The following is a 21,612-nucleotide window of genomic DNA, read 5'->3' as shown; positions in this document are numbered from 1 at the left end:
TTTTTTTTAAACAAAATTTTCTTTTCTTTTTTACTAACTCTACTGTTTAAAGGGATCGAACGAGTGAGTGAGGTGCCTCCAACAAGCATTTGAACAAAAATCTTCAAAAATTAAAAACGACTAAAGTTATGATGTCCTTAGTGTTCGAAGTCCTTCTAAGTTATAGAATGTCAATCTTAACCCTAAAGTGAACCATCATAGGTTAGATTTAGCAAAAATGTGTAAGAATGAGCATCAAATGTGTATGTCTCAGAACATAAAATGCACAAATAGAACCCTCCCTCTTACTTAAGATGTACATTGTCCCCAATGTACGCATGTAAGCACAAAAATGATATAAATAAAATATGGAACAAGAATGGGGGTGTGCAACTAAAACAATACTCCCCTGACTCCATGATGAAGCATGTTATGGAATCCAAGAAGTGGTGTAGACTTCTTCGGTGGGTGTGCGTGGATGGCCTGGCTGTGTGAAGAACTCACATGGTCCTAAGTGCAACCATGCTCAAGGGGACCTACACAGAATGGAGGAAAGTGCAATAATTTCAAACAAACACAAATAATGCAAAGAGACAAAAACTAGTTCATAGAAAGCATTAAAGAGTAAGTACAAAACAAACACACAAGAACTCCTTAGAAAGAAAATTCCTTTTGGAGTAAACAAGCCACAACACAAAATATAACCAAGCAAACAAAAGAAAGATGGATGCATGAGTAGTGATGCGTCAAGTGTTGGGATCATCTGCTGGCGATACTATAGATGGTGCTGAATTCTCAGACTTCTCCTTCCAAGGCAATTGTTCTAAGCACTTTCCAATCAATAAAGCACCCTTTCTCTATGCTCTGGCATTGCAAATACAAATTCATTTAATGATGCAGCCTCACATGCATGACGGGAGTGCTTGTGAGCTACCCTTTTGGTCCTAGGAGGCATACCTTCACAAAGGAGACAAAAACTAATTAAATTTTAAACTTCAATAAGCCTCATTGCCATGGGTTTCAACTCCATAGCTGTGGGTTTCATCCTGGAAATTCCCACGGCCATGGGAGTGGCCAAACTTGGCCATTCTACCATAGTTGGCCCTCTTGGCTATAAACAAGCATAAGGGATGGGCATGAAGTGTAAAAATGTAAGAATTCCACCATAAAAACAAACCAAGAGGATCAAGAAGAAAAAAAACAACCATCCAAGAACAAGTTTATGAAAGAGAAAGAAAGCTTACCAATGACAAAATCAATATATTGAGCACCCAAATGTCGGAGAAACTTCAAAATCCTTTGAAAATGAAAGAGAACTTGTTTTGAGAGGAAAAAAAAGGATGAGAGGAGCTTGTGAGGCTAAGAAAAGATGAGAGTTGAAGGAGAAGAATGAAGGAATACTTGGCCTTGGATTTTCCTTTGAAGAAAACATGGACCTCTCAGCCCAAGGCCAAGAAACCAAAATAAATGAAACCCACGACCATGGGTTTGTGACCCCTGTCCATGGGCCTTACTGGCCACCAAATTTTTTTGAAAAATATAAACCCAACAGCCATGGGTTGGGCTTTGCAATCCCTTCAAGCATTAAATTACCAGAACAACCCACTACCATGGGTTTGAAAATTTTAATACCCCATGTCCATGCACTCCTCAGCCTCTCAAGAAATTTCAACTAAAACAAGCCCACGGCCATGGGAAATTAAATCCAATTTTCCCATGGCCATGGACTCTTCTAAAGAGTGTCCAAAATGAAGCCCACGGTCATGGGTTTAATAAATTCAAGTTCCTATGGCCATGGACTCAATAAATCCTTCACAAAATTAAGCCAAAACACAGAATCAAGAATTCAACTCTCACATGCATTACAACTGCAGAAATTTCAGAAATGACTCCAATCTCACCAAATAAATCAAATTGTCCAAGGAATACACTAAAACCAACTCAAACACTATAATGGACATTATTAAACACAAAAGCACCATGATGATATGAAAAATCACCCACCAAGAAAAAATAAGATGACGAAACTATAACATGCATCCTTATTGCTACAAAGACTAAAAACTAACACAACAATTGAATTGAAAACTTGGTTGCCTTCTAAAAAGTGCTTGTTTACATCATGAGCCTGACGTACCTGTTTGCTCATGGAGGTTCTCCCAGATAGAGGACCTCCTTACCTGATTCATGGAAGTCGCCTCCAAGGTAAAGCTTCAACCCTTGCCCATTTACCTTGAATGTACCTTTTTTCTAGATAAGTAACCTCAATTGCACCATGATACTTGTATCACCATTAAAGGCTCTAACCATCTTGACTTGAGTTTACTCAGAAATAATCTTAACTGGGAATTGAAGAGCAAAACTTAATCACCTTCTTTGAAATTTTTCTGCAACTTTATGTGCTTGTCATGCCACCAACGTAGCCGTTCTTTGTAAATTCTTGTATTTTCATATGCTCGCAATTTCAATCATCTAGCTCATTGAGTTGAAACTTCCTTTGCTCTCTGGCTTGAACAAGATTGAAGTTCATTACTTGATTGCCCAATAAGCTTTGTGCTCAAGCTCCACTGGTAAATGACATGCTTTCCCATATACCAAATTGTAAGGAGTGGTTCCAATGGGAGTATTCTATATTGTCCAATAAGCCCAAAGGGTGTCATCTAGTTGTTCTAACCAGTCCTTTCTGTTGTGCTCCACAGATTTTGCTAGAATCTTTTTTTAACTCTCGATTAGTGACCTTTACTTGGCCGCTTGTCTGGGGATGATATTGGTTGGCAAGACGATGATGGACCCCAAAGCGTTTCAAGATCTTTTCAAGCTGAGCATTACAAAAATGAGTACCTCTATCACTAATGATGATTCTAAGAGTTCCAAATCAAGCCAACAACCACCTAAGGAATATGACCACAGTTCTAGCGTCGTTACTAAGTAGAGCTTGAGCCTTGACCCACTTGGAGATGTAATCCACGGTGACTAGAATGTACTTGTTACGATTGGAGCTAGGAAATGGTCCCATGAAGTTGATCCCCCAAACATCAAATACTTTATAGAATTGAATCAGATTTTGAGGTATCTCATCACGCTGAGAAAGATTCCCAGCTCTTTGACACTTTTCACATCTCTGCACAACATTGTGAGCATCCTGAAACATGGTCGGCCAATAAAATCCTGATGCCAAAACCTTCTCTGTTATTCTGTTCTGAGCATAATGACCCCTAGTGGGTCTAAAATGACAGTGCTCTAAAATCTTCCACCCTTCATCTCATGGCACACATCTCGGGACCATTTGGTCTGCACAAACCCTAAAGAGGTATGGATCTCCCATAAATAATTCTTCAAGTTAGCAAAAGAATGTTTTTTTGTTGAAATGTAAACCCTTTAGGAAGAACTTTTCCAGAAAGATAATTGGCAAAATCTACAAACCATGGTGTCTCCACACTTTCCACTTCTTGTACCTCATATAAATGCTCTTCAGGGAAGGAGTTATTGATTTCTTATTCTTTTGACTGATCTTCTTCAGCTCTTTCTAATTGATCAGCAGCTAGGTTCTCATCACCCCTCTTATCTTTGATTTCTACATCAAATTCCTATAGTAGCAACACCCATTGGATCAGCCTTAGCTTGGCATCGGCCTTGTTCATGAGATAACACAATGTTGAATTGTCTATAAAGACAATCACTCTGGATAGAATAAGGTATGGCCTGAATTTATCAAATGCAAACACAACTGCAAACAGCTCTTTTTCGGTGGTGGTATAATTTTCTTGCACACTTGTGAGGGATTTGCTAGCATAATAAATTAGCTAAAAATATTTTTCTTTCCTCTGTCCCAACACTACCCTAACTGCATGGTCACTAGCATCACACATGAGTTCAAATGGTAAGTTTTAATCTTGTGTGGCCAAAATAGGAGCTTGTGTGAGCTTTTTCTTCACAGAATTAAATGCGACCTAGCAATCCTCTCCAAATTCAATGGGAGCATCCTTTTCAAGTAGCTACATCAAAGGTTAAGTGATCTTTGAAAAATCTTTGATGAAGTACCCATAAAACCCTACATGGCCCAAGAAGCTACAAATTGCTTTGATGTTGATGGGTAGTGGTAGTTTTTCGATAGTGTTAATTTTTGTTCGACGGTTGGTCAATTCGGAAAGCTCTCTCCCTCACTAAATGACAGAAAGAAAGCTTAACTCTAGCTTCAGCCTTACTTATTCAGGAGGGATTTTATCCACCTTGATGTCTTGTTGTGAAATTTTGTGTCCTCGGACGATGCCTTCCTGCACCATGAAGTGATAGTTTTCCCAGTCAGAACAAGATTTGTTTCTTCACATCGCTTCAGCAGTTTTTTCAAATTTCTCAAAGGCAACTCAAAAGTGTCCCTAAAAACTGAGAAGTCTTCCATGAACTCTTCCATGATGTTTTCCACTAGGTTATCAAAAATAGCAGTCATACATTGCTGAAATGTGGCCAGTGGGTTACATAAACAAAAGGACATCCTCCGATATGCAAAGATGCCATAATGGCAAGTGAAAGGGTTATTACTTGATCTTTACGCGCAATAGGAATCTGAAAGTAAAGGGACATGCCATCGAGAAAATAGTAGAATTTATGACTGGCTAACCTTTCTAACATCTGATCAATGAAAGGCAATGGAAATTGATCCTTTTGAGTTGGAACATTTAATCTTTGATAATCAATGTACACTCATCATCCAGTAATAGTTCTTGTTGGAATTAATTCATTGTGTTCATTTTTCACCAAAGTCATCCCTCCTATCCTGGGAACCACTTGAATAGGATCCACTAACGCACTGTCTGAATTGGATAGATAATTCCTGCATCAAGAAACTTCACTACTTTTGCCTTCACCACTTCTTTCATATTTGGATTGAGCCGCCTCTGAGGTTGAATGAAAGCTTTGTAATTGTCCTCCATTAGGATCTTATGAGTAGAGAATGAAGGACTGATCCCCTTGATGTCTGAAATTTTTCATGTAATGGCAGTCTTGTGCTTCTTCAACATATTAACCAACTATTCCTTCTAAGTTAAGGAGAGGTTGGAAGCACTGATCTTAGGCAACTTGGATCCCTCAACCAAGAAAGCATATTCCAAATATTCAGGTAAAGCTTTTAGCTCCAAGTCAAGGGGTTCCTCTATTGAAGATCTCAGCTGATTTCCCTTAAGGGATCGATCTCCTCAAAATTTTTAGATTCGATTTATTCTTCACCCTCTGAGAGCTTGTCCTCTAATTGAACTGATTCTCTCTCATCAGGATTTCCCTCGTCAACACTCCCATATGTGTAACATGAATCTCCACTGATTTGGCCATTACTATATGTTCCCCAAAACTTAATTTTGAATGGTGGCACATAATGTCTTCATTCTGGTCAAACTGCTCTAACATGCTTTCAAAAGTCCAGCTACGTGTTTGGTCTCACACCTTCTTTATCTCCATCTAATGGATCTTCCAATGTATAGTATACAGTTTCTTATTCATAGTTTGGGGGGTGGTTGATAAATAAAAAGATCTATCTTCTTTTCCGCATCCATCATTATGCTTGTTAGTTTTTGAATTATTTAGGCCTCGTCAAACATGTTCCAGTGTTACAAAAGGCAAAAATTAGCTAAAGTGTAATGATATATACAAAATGAAAACTATATAAGAAAATTAAAATTCCAAAAATGGCTAGAGTAACAAAGTCTAAGCTTTCATAATATCTCAATTTCCCCAGCAATGGTGAACTTGACACGCCTTTTTGCGTGTGTGTGCCACAAGTGCACTGGTGTAGAACTAATAATATACCCAAAGGTAGGGTTGTTGAATCTATAGGGAAATGAGAGTACTAGTACTCACTCTTCCTCTATTATCTAGCCTTAATGAAGTTGTTTCATTCAAATATAATTAAATTAAAGAAGAGGAGAAGCAAGAGATGCAAGAGTAATATAAAATGAGAATACAATCCAGAACTGAATGGATACTCGGGTGATGATCCCCTGGGGTTGTAAACATAAAGTACATGATCGAACACATGCTTTCTACTCAAGTTGAGATAAGTTGCGCCAATTCTAAAATACACTTATACCATTCTCACATTAACCAATGACTATTCCCCTAAGTTGCTCTAGCAGTGATCTCTCTCTTCACTAGGCCACCTATAAATGTAATGTATTCTAGAGATTTTGAATAATTAACTAGACTCCCAAAAATAGATTAAAAGCTCTATCGAGAAAAGTAACCCCTAATCCTATACAAACTTTGATGGTGATCTCTCTCTTCACTAGGGTTCATATGATCGCCTAATGCTCATAGGAATATGAAGGCAGGTGTGATCAAGTCGAAGGGTGATAAGTGCTAAATAGTTCTTGTTTTACATATCATTTACACTGTATTGAGCATGTAATTTTACATGTTTAGCACCTAATTAGTAAAAAAAATTTATTTTATTTTTTGTTTACCATGGCCTTTATTTCTATTTTAGAGAAAAAAAAGCAAATACAGGGTCGTTTTGAAGCAAAATATGCCAAGTTGCTGAATCAAAACTTCACTATGGCTCACCATAGGCGTGGTGACAAGTTATGATGCATGTGGTCTACACTTACCACTACCGTTATGAAGCTATGGCAGTATGGAACCACTGTAAGCAACACTGAAGCCACAACGGCCTCATAACGGCCATTGTAAAAAACTCACAACGCCTATGATTTAGCCACACCATGTTCAGAGACCGTGCTAGTATGTTACTTGGAGCCCAAGCAATAAATTACTCACCACGGGTATCACAACACCCAGGGTGAGGCCATGGAGGACTCGACTCTAAATTCGGGGAGATTCTTTTGCCGAATAAGGTAGGGTAGCCGGAGTTCTAGAGATTTGAGCGGCTAGAGATGTCTTTCAAGCATATTTCAGCAAATTTCGATGAGTTTATTAAAGACAATCCAATAATCATTGATAGAGGAGGGCACGCAAAGGTGTCCAGCGCCATCTTGTCAACCGTGGGAATCTCTCACCCTCAACCTTGGCGGCCCTATTGGAGGGAGTTAATTTAGGAATTTTATTGTGTAATAAAATGTAGAAGTAGATTAAAGAAAGAACATGAAAGTTAGGCTATTGATTATACCAAAAAGAAGCAATAAGAGCCTCTTGCCGTTCCTAGGGAAATACGATCCTCGTGCTCACCCACAAGGTATTAGTTGATGACTCGTATACTTACAATATTAACGGACCAATTGTAATATTACTTGCATATTTACATATTTATATTTGCATATTTTCACGCACCCTAAGTTGTCCGTCAGTTTTTGGCACCATTGCGGTGGAACGTGCTTAGTCGAATGTTTCATGGAAAATTTGTATCATAGTATTTTAGCTATTTATTCTTATTGTATTATTTTATTTATACTCATACAACGTTAAAGACTTATTGTAGCAACTCTTTTCTACAGGTGACTATTTATGACTAGAGCTAATCCTACAAATCTAGTAGAAGGAGATAGCAAACCAAAGAGAACCCTAACATTGTTGAGAAGGCTCCGGAAAAGGCTAGTTGTGGAAGCAAGCATCGATAGTGATAGCACAGAATTTACTACCATGGCTGAACTAAGAAGAACACTTTCGGAGTATGAGAGGCCACAATTTACAGGAAATAGTTCAGTGTGCAAGCCCTTGTAGGGGTAGTTAACAACTTTGAAATCAAAGAAAGCATTATTGGGATGATTTAGAACTCCTATCAATTTAACGGGATAACATATTAAAATCCAAATGCCCATTTCTCACAATTTATGCAGATCTATTCAACATTCAAGATGAGTATAATTACAGATGACACGATCAGATTGTGACTCATTCCTTTCAGTTTGAGAGGTTCGACATACCGATGACTTACTTCTCTAGCACAGGGTTCGATCAAGACATGGATCGACTTGGTGGAGAAATTTCTTGGATGTTACTTTCCACCAAGCAAGGCAGCAAAAATCAAGCAGAAGATCTTAGCATTTAAGTAAGGAGAGTCTGAAACATTGTTCGAGGCACAAGAATGATTCAAAGACCTTCTTAGGCGTTGTCCACATCATCGGTTTAGTTTATGAGTGAGGCTACAGATTTTGTACAACACACTAAACTACCATATTAGGTAGATCATTGATGTCGCAATAGGAGTATCATTAAGTAACAAATACTCTAAAGAGGCAGAATAGTTGTTTGAGGACATGTCTAACAATGAGTCATACTAGAGTTCAAAAAGTAGGCATTAAAAAGGTGGCCGGGTTATATGAGATAGACGCAGATACCGCTTTGGCATCAAAAGTGGATGCGCTCACACATAAGTTGGATCTACTCGTGAGCAATGATCAGGGTGTCAGCTTGAATTCCTAGGCTGTAATGTTTTGTGAAACTTGTGGAGGAGGACATGGGGCATCTCAGTGCTCAATTGTGAGTTCAGCAGTAGTTCTTGTAGAACAAGTTGATTACATTGGAGAAGGTTAGAGGAACCAGAATAACCCATACACTAGCACCTATAACCAGGGGTGGAGGAATCATCTTAATAACCCATACAGTAGCACCTATATCCAGGGGTGGAGGAATCCTCAGCAATAGAACTACCAGTACCAATCCCAGCAGCCACAATCTGAAAAAAAAGTTCTCCTCAGTGGGATGGTTTGGCTAAGAATATGACAAGTAACGATGCAAGGATGGACAAGGTTGGTGTTACATTAAGAAATGTTCAAGTATCAATTGAGAACTTGAAAAATTAGGTTGTACAGTTGGACAAATAAGCTAACGGAGACAAATTTCTGTGATGCTTGGTCCTTAAGACAGTTGAGACACTGCTGATCTTATATTAATTAGCTAATCAAAATTAAGATTTATTAGTCCAAAAGCTTAAAAGACAAAGAAGACATGTGTTCTTATCTTGTGTAAATTGAAATAATCTAACTTGATACTTGAACTGTATTGGAAAAGAAAAAGGAAGGTCCTTATCATAAATCTTGGAAAGTTTCCAATAACCTGAAATTGTTATTTCAGTTTCTTAAAAAAAAGGGAAAAAAAGAAAAAGCTTATTATCAAGTAGTAATAATTATTGTAATATTTTTATTTAACAAGAAATATTATTAAAAGTAGCAATAATTTGAGCAATAATTATAATCATAATGTTTTATCAGTATGATGCTTCGCAATACTTATCAATGTTTATTAACTTTAGCAATAATGTTTACTATTGTAGTAATACTTATTAAAAATATCTATTAAAAATAAAAAATCTCCATGAACACAAAAGAACTAAGTGTTTTAAAATTAGTAGGTTCCATAGAAGCAACTAATAGCAAAATAGAACAACAATTTAAAATTTTAGAAGAAATTAGAGTACATCTATGAGAAAGAAATGCATTAGCAACTAGTATATTGAAGAAAACCCATCAAACATCTTAGCAATATTAAATAAATTACATTATATCAAAACCAGATTAGAAAATCAAATTACAAGGCAAGTAACTCATAAAACCTTAGAAGTTATTAACAAAGAACTTAGTCAATTAAAATCTATTGTAGAAAAAAATTAATAAAATACAATTAGAAATAACTTAACATATAAAGAAGATAATAGGAGAATAGAAATACCAGGCTCAACCTTAGATAAAGAAATAGAAATGTTAAATACAAAATTTATTAAAGTAGAAAATGAACATTTTGAAAATTCCAAAATATGCCTAGAAACTCAAAAGAAGTAGGATGGTTAAGAGATTTAGCTCATAAACTTAGAAATCAACTAACAACATTAGAAGAAATAAAAAGGAAAATGAACAAAATAATTAGCAAATAAAGTAAGTATAGCTTTTTAACGAACATTTTGAAAAATTACAAAGACAAAAGATAATGAGAAATTATCCAATATTTAAAGAATTAAGAAACAAGATTAGCATATTTAATAGCAATAAAAAGAATGGGAGATAATAAAGAAACCACATATTTTTTTACAGGTAGTAAATTTTCACTAATGGATATTATAGAAGAATTTCTTGGAAAACTGAAGTATTTTTAGAAAAACCTATAGCAATATTAGAAAAGGGAAATAGTTTATATAATGAACTACAAGTAATTTGGGAAAAATAATTATTAGACAAAATAATGTTATTATAATAATGTTAGTTGAAACAATTAGATTATTTTGAAAAGTATTTGAAAAAGGGTTAGAAATGATAATGATATAGATGAAATTATTAAGAAGTTTGCAAATTTAAAAGTAACTAAGAAACCAAGATCTCCTTTTGTAATATGGTTAGAAGAAGAATTAAAGAAAAGCCCAAGAATAAAAGTAGGATTTCTAAATATAACACGGTATAAAAATTAAAAATGGAAGAACTAGTCATGATAGTTATTTATTCTAAAACCTTAGAAGAAGGCTCTGAATTAATCTTAGGAAATAAATTAATTAGCCTAGCTTCTAAGTGTTAAACAGCAGATAAAATATTATCATATTCGTTTATCAGGAAAAATAATGAATAATTATGGGTTTGAAACTAGGGAAAAATATTTAAACAAACTAGAGGAAATAAGGCCTTTTCATGAATAATACTTTTTACTTTAAAAATTGTCAAATCAATAGACAATATTAGGAGGCTTAATTCATTAGATAGAGTAAGATATACTAGGACACTAGATTCAACTGTTACACCAGATGATCATATTAAAAGGATTAAGTAGAAAAATCTAAAATTAGTACATGTTGAGCTATTATATAAACATGGTATTTTTTATTTCCAAAATAAAATATATGAAAGATATGATGAAATGCAAATATGTTATAAAAATGATAATGCAAAAATAGTTATTGACTTTTTAACAGCAGAATTTTATAAAAAATTTGTAAAAGCCAATTACTCCTTAATACATTTAGAATTAATGGTATTTAGTATAACAGGAATGCATAGATTGGGATTAGAAACTAAATTAGCACTATCATTAGTAGATACTAGACAAATAGATATTATGGCTAAAGCTCAGGTAACAATAGCTGAAGTAGATGTGACAAAAAATTTTGAAATAACTTACATGATTCTAGGATTTGTAGTAACAATTGATACAATATATGAAAATATTAAATTAGTAATAAAATCTAAAGGATGTAATATGATAATACAAAGCCTAATATTTCACTTACAAAGATCTTTATTGGGCAAATATCAAATAATAGTGAAATAAGTTACACTATTAGTACTGATAAAATTATGAAAATCTTAGGGTCCCAAGGAATTAAAGTAAATCCAGCTAAAATGTATAGTTTAGATAGTTTAGCAGGGACAGAATAGAAAATAACTAATATTTCAACACCCGCAATAGTTGAACCATCAGATATAAAGTATTATGAATACGAAGATGGATCAGTTAATTTTAAAACACAAACCTATAATAACAATGTTAAAATTGAAGAAATTATTGATGAAGAGTATGACCAGTTAAATCTTAACTAAATGTCAAGAAAATGGCTCATCCTCGAGACAACTATCATGAAGGTTTACACTCATCCAGACCTTCCTTTTCATCTTTATTCACCTTTTCCCAATCTCCACATGATTATGACACCTACCACTCTCCATATAAAGAAGATCAACTTACGGACCAGGGACCATTCTTTTTGAGATTGTGATATTGCAAGCCTTCCTAGAGATGATTTATTGCTTGATCCTAACAACGACTTCCTGACTGAGCATAACATTGACAATCTGATGGAAGCCTAGTCTTCTCGGTCATTCCTTGGCCTCTTTTATGTGTGGGTGAGGGTTTTTTTGTGTCTAGGTGATATGTATGTACATACATGAATATTAGTGTGTGTATAAAGTATATGAGTGTATATAGTGAATGAAGGTTCCTTTTGAGCCTCTCCTCTCTTGGCATTTATGACTCTCTTAGCAAAAGTGAGTGTATCAAAGATGGATGTTCTTGCAGCAAGGTCATCCTCTCGGAACTCAGTAGGTGGCATCAAATTCGAGCAGCACCCTCTTGATGGCAAATGTGGAACATGAACTTTAGTTAGTGATGCTGATGGACTTGGCACGAAAGTGATGCAGTCAGAAACAATCCCAAACTTGATCTCTGCTCCATGAGTACCCATGCAGATGAAAGCACAAGGTAGCTTTACTTGAGTACCTTTTCCCAAAAAGATGATGCAAGAAGGTAAGTTTTGTTTGTTGTAAGTGTCATTCCAAAATTTTGTACAAGGAAAAAAATACTCACATTAATATCATGGAATTAATTTCTTACACTATCTCATTCACACTTGTTTCAGAGATATGGAGAGAAGTTTGAGTCCTCACCGGTTATGCCAGAATGTGTAGGTTCTTTTATTCTCAACCGGCATTTAATGAGGTCAACCAGCCAAAGATAAACGGGTCACAAATTAAATTATAGTTAATTTATATTTCAGATGATAAAAGGTCCATGACTTCCATTAGAAGCAAGCCCCTAATGTTAATTACCCCAGACTTTGTCATGGAAAAATCCGCGTAGGATACAATTGTGAATGAGAAATGATTGGACAAACAAAAAAATTATTTTTATTGATTTAAAAAAACATACAAGTACATGAATGTGAGTGAGAATACAAAAAATACTAGAAAAACTATATTTTTCCCTCAATCTTGCTATTTGATTTGTTATATTCGCATGATTTGGGTGACGCTCATGACTACTTTGCTAAAAGCACGCTGGAAAGGCTTTTTTTTTGTTTAGCTCGGTGATTGTAGTCCTCTTTGATTCTCTCTCTTTTCTTTTTGTGTGTGTGTTTTGCATCTTGACATATCACATAGATCTCAAGTTGTGGTCACTCTACATTTATGAGACACATACTTGATTCTCATTAATTCTTTTTTAATTGTTGAAGACTTCAGCAAGTTATGCTTGTAAAATACTTTGGTCTTTGACTTAAGGAACACCTAAGGTCATTGACTTCTTTGTGTCTTGAGATTTCAACATTACATTTATTGTTAATCTGAGATATTTAGGTCCTGACTCTTACATGCTTTTAAGCCTTGACTGATATATTATCAAGTTGTGACCTCCCACCTAATTGGGTCATTGATTTGATTATTTTGACTTGTCTTTGGAAAGCTCAACCATAATCTTGATTTTCTTTGACTATGTCATCAAAATACTTTTCCAATTCACCCCTATGAATGTCCAACATTGGAGCTCATCGTAGGTTTGTATATAAGTGATCTAAGGTTTTCATCACCCTTATGAGAGTCAAACATTGGACATCAGAGTGAAGAGAAATCTTCAAATAGTTTCCATCAACCTTATGAATGTCGAGCATTGAACCTCACAGAAGGTTTGAAGAGATTACTTCATCAATTTTCATTACCCCCCTGAGTGTTGAACATGGGAGTTTAGAGTTTGTTTGAAAAGATGTTTTAAAAATTTTCATCAAAAGTTTTCATCTCCCTTGTGAGTGACATGCATTAGACCCCACAGTAGGTTAGAAGAGACATCTTCAAATGGTTTTTATAGCTCCTATCAATGTCGAGCATTGGACCTTGTAGTAGTTTGAAGGGATTAACTCAAAATTTTTCATCACCCCTGCAAGTGTCAAGCACGGACCTCACAATTATCTTTGAAGAGATCAAATTTTTCAAAAAATTTCATTAAAAGTTTCATCACCCCTGTGAGTGTCAAGCATTGGACCTCATAGTAGGTTTCAACAAAGTTTTCGTATAATGTTTTGATCAGCTATTTTTTTACTCCGATGAGTGTTAAGAGACCTCATAGTAAGCTTCAAGAATGTTTTTTTTATAAAAAATTTTCATAAACCCTTTATACTCCTACCCTCATAATGAGCTTCAAAAGAGCTTTCACAAAAAATGTTTTGATCAACTCTTTTTACTCATAAGAGTATTAAGAGATCTCATAGTGAGCTTCAAGAGAGTTCTTCATGAATAAATTTTCATCATTTACCCTCACGAGTGTCAAGAGACCACATAGCAAGCTTTCAAAAGAGCTTTTCACAAAAAAAAAATGTTTTCATAAACTCTTTTTACTTCCATAAGTGTCAAGATACCTCATATTTAGTTCCACTCCAATGATTGTTAAGTGACAATAACTATCTCCTCAAAATCTCAAAGTGAGCTCAAGAGAATTTTCAGTAACTCTCATCCACTTCAATGAATGTCAAGAGATATGCCTCCTCAAGACCTCAAAGTAAGCTTTAAAGAGCTTTTAAAAAGGTTGTTTTTTTTTATTAGCTATCATCACTCTTATGAGTGTCAAGGGACAGTAAATGCCTACTCAAGACCTCAAAGTGAGTTTCAGAGGAGTTTTAAAAGAGTCTTAATTTACTAAAATACCCTTATACCAAATTAGAATCCTTATTTTCCTTTTTGCATTTCAGCCACTCCAATGCTTGTTTTACATATATTAAACATACTCTTGTTTACAGTTTGTAAGAAAAATTTAATCTAATGAGGGTGAGATCCCAAACCATTTAACACAACTATTAATTTCAGCTTCTCAAAGAATCACATGATGACATGATTGCATGGTTGCAAGGCTAGTGCCAGTTCTCATATTAAGTGTTTTTTTTTAATATGCATTTGTCAAATATAGGATGACAAAGGGCGAAAAGAATATTTAGTTACGGAGAAGCGAGATGGGTTTTAGATACAAATTTGGAAAGATAATCTATAAATAAAATTGAAAAGGATTTGTGTGCAAAGAAACACAAAAAAAAATGTAAAGATGTGAATATTTTGGTACATCAAAAAAATTTATCCAAAAGAATATAAAAAACATAAGGTCCAAGGGGTTTAGTTGCACTTAAAAAATTTATAGGTAAAATGGGAAAAAATACAAAAATTATGGTTTATTTGTAAATTTGGTGGGAACTTTTGAAAATGGAATGCCCGGACGTGAATTTGCAAAATTGCAAAAAAAGATAAGAGACATAAAAAATAGGGAAAATTATTTTTTACCCCCTAACAGTTTCAGAACTTCCAAGACAGGCCCTATGACTTCTGAATTTGCCATACAACCCTTTATTTTTTTTTACTTCAATTTTTGCCCCTACAGCTCATTCTGTCAAGTTCATTTAATTGAATTCCATCTTTACACTTGGCAATGATGGGAAAAAACACATCATCATTTTGAAAATTGTAATTTTAACCATCAAATCACCCTTTTTGTTTGACTTCTTTTCAAACATTTTTTGGAAGTTCTTGAGCCTCATTGGGCATCTCTAATGGGCTTCGACCATTTTCATTGCCGCCTTCTATTGCTATGGATTCTTTAGGTTCGCCTTCTAGTTTAATTGCGGAGTCGGGTGGGAAAGGCTCAACCTCAGCTCGGCCATGAAGAGGAAAAGGTCGGCGAGGATCGATATACCGATGGAGAATGTGTTGTGCTTTGGAGAACCAAAGAAATCTTATGGGCGGAAGGAGGATAAGGAGGGAGAGAGGTATTAGGTGTTTTGTAAGAAAGGAAGGAAGAAGCTTGTGATGGAGGACCGATTTAGGACTTATGTCGATCCCCTTGGAGATTCTAAATTGGTACATGTGTGTGTGTTTTTTAATTCCTATTCATCCGATTTATGCCCATTTTTTTGTATAGATAAATTTGAAATTGTCGGAATGTTTATCATAGGGGGTTGATTGTTGGGAGCACGTTAGTTTAAACATAAACCCGGATAATTAAACAAAAAAAAGGTAATTTAATAAAAAAAAATAACCATTATTAAACAGAAACCAAGACTATTAAACGGAAACGTGTTAACTTAAACAGAAATTTGGATTGATAAACAGAAACAATATAACTTAAACAAAAAAACTATTGTTAAATGTAAAAAACGTATTCATAAATAGAAACCAAAACCAATAAACACAAACTAGTAAACTTAATCAGATACGCATTAACATATAATGTAAAACTATTGAAACCCAACAAATTAAAAGTAAAACATTTAACAATGAGCTTTAACATAATCAGATAAATATAAACGAGTAAACTTAAGCAGTAACCGAGATTGTTATACGGAAACGTGTTAACTTAAATGAAAACCGGGATTGATAAACTGAAACAAGATAACTGAAACAAAAACAACTATTGTTAAACATAAAACGTTAAAATTTATCTTTATATTTAATGTACTTCTTCAATTCTAATAACTCATATTCAAATTCACATTTTATTAAATCATATTTTAAATAAAGATAATTTTGATACCCAAACAAAAATTAATTAAGAATTAGAGAGGATTTGAGGTATAATAATTTCTAAATTTAGAGGAAAATATTGATAGAAATCTGGATGATTTAAAGGATTACGGTAAAATAGTCTAAAGTTTATTGAACAAGAATTAATTGAGAATTAGAGAATATTTGAGGGGGTAATATGCAAATAAGCCTATAAAATAGATGAGTATTTAATACCAAATAAGCGAAGAAAGAGAAAGAGAGGTTGTGAACCAGGCCGTGTCCCTATTGTTCACCTCTTCTTCGCTCCCTTCAGTGGGCCATGAATCCCTCGCTTTGCAAAGCTTGGAGGCAAAAAGCTGCATCATTTCTCTCGGCCACCTCATTCAACTCGAAGCCTAAGAGATTGATCCATATATATCCATGAAAAGGTGACTCTTTTACGTTCTGATACCTTGAAGTTCTTGTTCTTATTTTTTCTATTTTGTTTACTTGTTCTTATTTTTTCTATTTTTTTTACTTGATTTGGTGATGGTTTTGGCATTTGACTTTGAAGATCGAATCGTTTTTGGATCATTTTATTGATTTGTTAGTAATTTTGGTTGTTTGATTTTGGCTCGAATCGATTTGAATGGTTATTGTTGCTTGTCATGTGATCGTTTTTATGTGATCTATGTTGCAATGGATGAGCGCGTTATCTTAAACACAAACCTGGATTGATAAATGGAAACAAGGTAATTTAAACAAAAAAAAATCTGATGTTAAATAGAAACCAAGACTATTAAACAGAAACGTGTTAGCTTAAACAAAAACCGGCATTGATAAACGGAAACAAGATAACTTAAACAAAAACAACTATTGTTAAACGTGGAAAGCGTATTCATAAACAGAAACCCAAAACTATGAAACAGAAAGTACTAAACTTAATCAGATACTCATTAACATATAACGTAAATGTATAACACAAATTCTCAATGACTTATTACCTCTTTGCGTTCGAGGAATGACAACATAGGTCATAAGGAAGCTTGCTTCCAGTAACTATTTTCTCCAAAACACAGTATCCTTGGGGATCAAACGCTTGGCGAACAAAGGAAAGAAGTGCGGGTCCTCTCTTGCAAGTAGATGAAAACCTGAAGAGAGGAAAAAAGTTCCGCCAATAAAGATGAAGTTCTCTCGGGATCACCCAAAAAAAACATGTTTATCTTCTGTTGATCAAGCACCAAAGTAGTTACATAATAGCCATGATGGTCATTTCGCACTATATGGTGGATGTCCACAACTTCTCATGCAAGGGTAATATCATCCACAAAAATTTTAACTGACTCTGTTTCTATCCGATAGATGCATGATGGGTTGAAAAGTCAGCTGAGGAAAAAAGAGGGGTTTTTTTAGGATAATAAAAGTTGGGAGAGGTAATTGTCCATAAAAAAAAATTGTCAATGAGTTTTTGGCAATTACAACTAAATATATATATATAAGTTGAGCTTATTTGGAAAAATCATGGGTAGTGGGAAAATGAAAGAACTTATTAGTGTTTATCACTTGTCATTTTTTTAAAGAAAACATTTTTTTAGTTTTGATCTTTAAAAAATAATAAAGTTATATATCACTTACCTCATTAATAATTTTATTTTTCTTGCAATCCGAAACTAATTTTTAGTATTCTACTGCACAAAACCCACTGACATTTGTTCTTTAATCTTACCGTTAGTATAATATTAAAACAAAGAGGATTATCGGCTTTAGTATTACGTACTCATCATTAACTATACAAGAAAGGACATCATGTGATGAAGCGACTTTCAAGCGGTGTACACGTGAGGGAACGTGCGAGCTGGAGCGCAGCGGTGGCACAACGGTCGTGTCACGAGAGCGCCTCTTCGGGCTTCGACGCGCAGTGTGAGCACGAAAACTAGCTCGGCGGTTGCCCATGCGCGCCGCGCCGTGGAACACGGACTGCGCAAAGCTTCGTGGAGCGAAGATAACTCCATGAGGCAGCATTCAATTCTTTCTTTTGACTTTAGCAGAGTCTGATCACTCTCATCCGTGAAGAAGAAAAGTATTGGCTAAGACTCTTCTGGGGCTGGACTTCGGGGCACTTAATAATAATAATAATAATAATCACATGAAGGTTGTCATAAAAGTTAGGTTTTCTCACATGGCTAATGGGTTGTTTTATTCGGTACTCCACTTGGCTGGGGCAGTTAAAAAGTGAGTTGTGTAAGCTCTGTACTGATATTTTCAAATAAAGGGTGTCCTGCTTTTAATATTTTATTTATGCATTACACATATAAACATATATGTGGAGATTCTCGTACGATGTGCAAATTGAGGGTTTAAATGTGCTGATTAGTTGATGGAATTGGACAAGATCTAAAGCTGATTTTAAACAAGATTGAGATTTGTCATATGGTTTTAATGTGGTTAATAAAATATGAGTAGCTACTACCCTTACTTGGTTTCTTAAAAACACTGCTTGATTATGTTGGATTTTTTCTGCTTGCCTAGAGTTTTATCAAGTTCAATTAAATTTATTTGATTTTAATGTGTTGAACGCCTTTAAGCTAAGCATGTGAGGTTAAGTGCAAATATAGACCAATATATATATATATCAAATATCTACAGGTGTCATCCTTTGGCCAACAAATAACAAGAAAACGAATCCCCAAGTGCACATTTCATGGCTGAAGCTAAAAAGCATCCCTAAAGGCTAAACAAAAAAGCTAAAAGAAAATAAGTGATCAGGGGCTCCAGAACCACGAGTGCATGCTTCTCTTTTTCTTTTGTCCAAATGAAGACACAACCCGCGCGTGTGGTCGTGAAACCCAATAGATCAAAAGAAGAGTCCAGCTAAACGCTGCCACACGACCCAACATCTCTTTTCTAACTATTTAAATATTAAATATTTCCTTTTAATAATATTCTTAAAAACACTTTTTTAAAATCGAATACAGCACCATTCACATGTTTCACCTCAATACTCAAAAATAATAATAATAATAATAACTATGTGAACATATTATTTTTATTATTATCATTATTTTATATTTCATCGTACGGGTATAGTTTCCGCAATTGTTATATACAGGAAAGAAGGTGAAACGCGCTCTCTGCTACCGGGAAACGGCTTCTGCAAGCTGGCCGATCTTGAAGGCGATCTCGGGCGGCAACTTCACTGGATGTCGTCGGCGATCGTGGCGGAACTCGATAGTAAGAGCGTCGTTGATCTCGTCGGAGCTCCAGCCAGCTTGTCTGAGCGAGTCGGAGCAGCGATTCGTTTTCAGTAGCAGCGAGTCACGGATCGCCTGGTCATCCAAAACAATCTCATCGTGGCCGTTGAATAGACCGGAGGAGGATACGTGGACGATCTCACGAACGTCGGATTCATTCCAACCACCGGCTCTGAGAACGGAGCCGATGCGATCGAGATAGCCTCCAACCCAGGTGGGGAGTTTTTGGGGCCGGATCTCGAGGAAACACTGAGGAGAGGGTTCGGAGGAGGAGGAGGAGGAGCTCCGGCGACGGCAATCGGAGGAGGCGTCCGACCAGAACTCGATCCAGCGAGGGTTTTTGCCAGCGATAGAGTCGAGGCTGCGGCGGGAGGAGGGGGCAGGCGGGGGTTTCTCTGGAGGTCCAGCGGAGCGTTGGCGACGGAGGGAGAGATCAGAGGAAGGGGGTAAGGCGAGAGCGCGGCGGAAGAAGTCGGCGAGATCGAGAGCGCAGCAGGTGATCTGATCGTCGGAGACGAGGAAGACGGGATTGCCAGCAAGACAGGGGTGGGAGGGGAGGTAGCAGCGGTTAAAGAGGGGAATGAGGGAGGGGGCGCGGCGGAGAGAGGAACGAGCGGAGTGGAGGGCAAGGGTGTGGTCAGAGGGACGAGGGCCTAAGGAGCGAGGCCAGAGAGAACCACGAGCGACCTGGAGAGATGCGGCGGCAAGAGGGAGGGAAAGGGATGATGACTGGAGACGGTGCCAGTCCGGGAAGCCTGGGCCAGAAGGAAGGCCGAGGGAGAGGATAGCACGGAGATCGGGAGGGAAGGGAAAGCCGAGCTCCGCTTCCGTGCGGGCGAGATCGGTGTCGGAGAGGCCAGGGAGGATAGGGACGCCAGAGGAGCGGAGATGAGCTAGGAGGGATTCGGCGAGAGGGGTGAGAGGAAGGAGGCCATTGCGGGTTGGGGTGGGAGCAGGGGCCGTAGCTGCGCGGGTGGAAAGGCGACGGAGCCCAGCGGCATGGGAAGGAGTAAGGGTGCTCATGCGGCGCTCGACCTCGACCTCGACCATTTGAGAATGGATGGTGGGAAAAAGAAAGGCAAGGGGTTCACTTTATATATAGTGAAGGGTGAACAGTATGGGGCCTAGGGCAAGAACAAGGAAATGTGGGGTATTTTAGGAAAAGAACAAGGGATTGGGTTTCTAGGAACGTAGGAATAGGATGGGTGGTGGTTGTGATTTGAAATGGGTTAGAGAGAGGATATATTACCGTTATAGTGGGGCTGAGCTTAACTTTTAAACCAAAATGGTCGGACGAGTGAGTACATGTGGGAAGGAGAAGTGCACCTCACTTTTGTAAGATGCTTTTTATTTGATTTGAAAAATGTTTTGTTCTTTTGGGAGTCAATATGTCACATAATGAAGTACTAGTACTAACACCAAAAGCGTTTTCGTTTTGGAATTATATATTTTTTATGCATTACAATGCAACCGACCTGACAAGATTATATTTGTATTTATTAATATATTTCGTTTATTATTATTTTTTATTTTTTCCTCACATTATAGAAAAATTACTTCCTGTATTTTAACAGAAAATCAAATTTTTTTATCTCCCTCATTAAAGTTAATGTTTTATCCATAATTATTATTGTGGTGTGGTGATCCTATATATTACTCTTTCTGTTTTTTTTATCTGTCATAAACTTATGTTCTTTTTTAATCTGTCATTTTTTTAATATCAAGAAACATTTATTTTTTTTTTCAAATTATCCTAACACTCTATTCAATTTTATTATTAAAATTTAATATGATAGATTAATGTGAAGATATAAATTAGGAGTAATTTTGGAAAGATAACTATTTTTTTTAATTATGTAAAATAACCAATTTTTTTGGTATGTGAGATTTGGTTATTCACTGCAGATTAAAAAGGAACGGGAAGGACTACTTTTTTTAATGTGTAAAAATATTAAAATTTTTAATAATATATTGAAATAAAAAAATCAAAATAATTTAATAGCTTATGAAAATTTGTAAAATTAAAATAAATAATTATAAAAACTTTAGAAGATATGACTCACAATAGGTCTTAATTTAATAATTTGATTTGATATAATATTATGTGTGCACCAATGACCCGTGGGTTTATTACATTAAGTTCTATTCATAGGGTATTTGTGTGTTTATTAAAAAAACAGATTTAAATTTTAGCTTACATAGAGTGAGAGTGCATGTATTGTTGAGTTTGC

At 35.8% G+C, this 21,612-nt stretch overlaps 1 protein-coding gene across 1 annotated transcript; it reads right to left on the bottom strand.

The window, feature by feature from the left end:
- Positions 1-19,040: 19,040 nt before the first annotated feature.
- On the bottom strand, positions 19,041-20,480 carry LOC120263042. Its single transcript, XM_039270966.1, has one exon. The coding sequence runs from the start codon at positions 20,429-20,431 to the stop codon at positions 19,265-19,267; it is 1,167 nt and encodes a 388-aa protein (XP_039126900.1). The 5' UTR covers positions 20,432-20,480; the 3' UTR covers positions 19,041-19,264.
- Between the last annotated feature and the right edge of the window lie 1,132 nt (positions 20,481-21,612).

Source organism: Dioscorea cayenensis, chromosome 6 (genome assembly GCF_009730915.1).
Source record: "Dioscorea cayenensis subsp. rotundata cultivar TDr96_F1 chromosome 6, TDr96_F1_v2_PseudoChromosome.rev07_lg8_w22 25.fasta, whole genome shotgun sequence".
Taxonomy (NCBI): domain Eukaryota; kingdom Viridiplantae; phylum Streptophyta; class Magnoliopsida; order Dioscoreales; family Dioscoreaceae; genus Dioscorea; species Dioscorea cayenensis.
The sequence above is the reverse complement of the archived record's forward strand: the minus strand, read 5'-3'. Positions and strand labels throughout refer to the sequence as shown.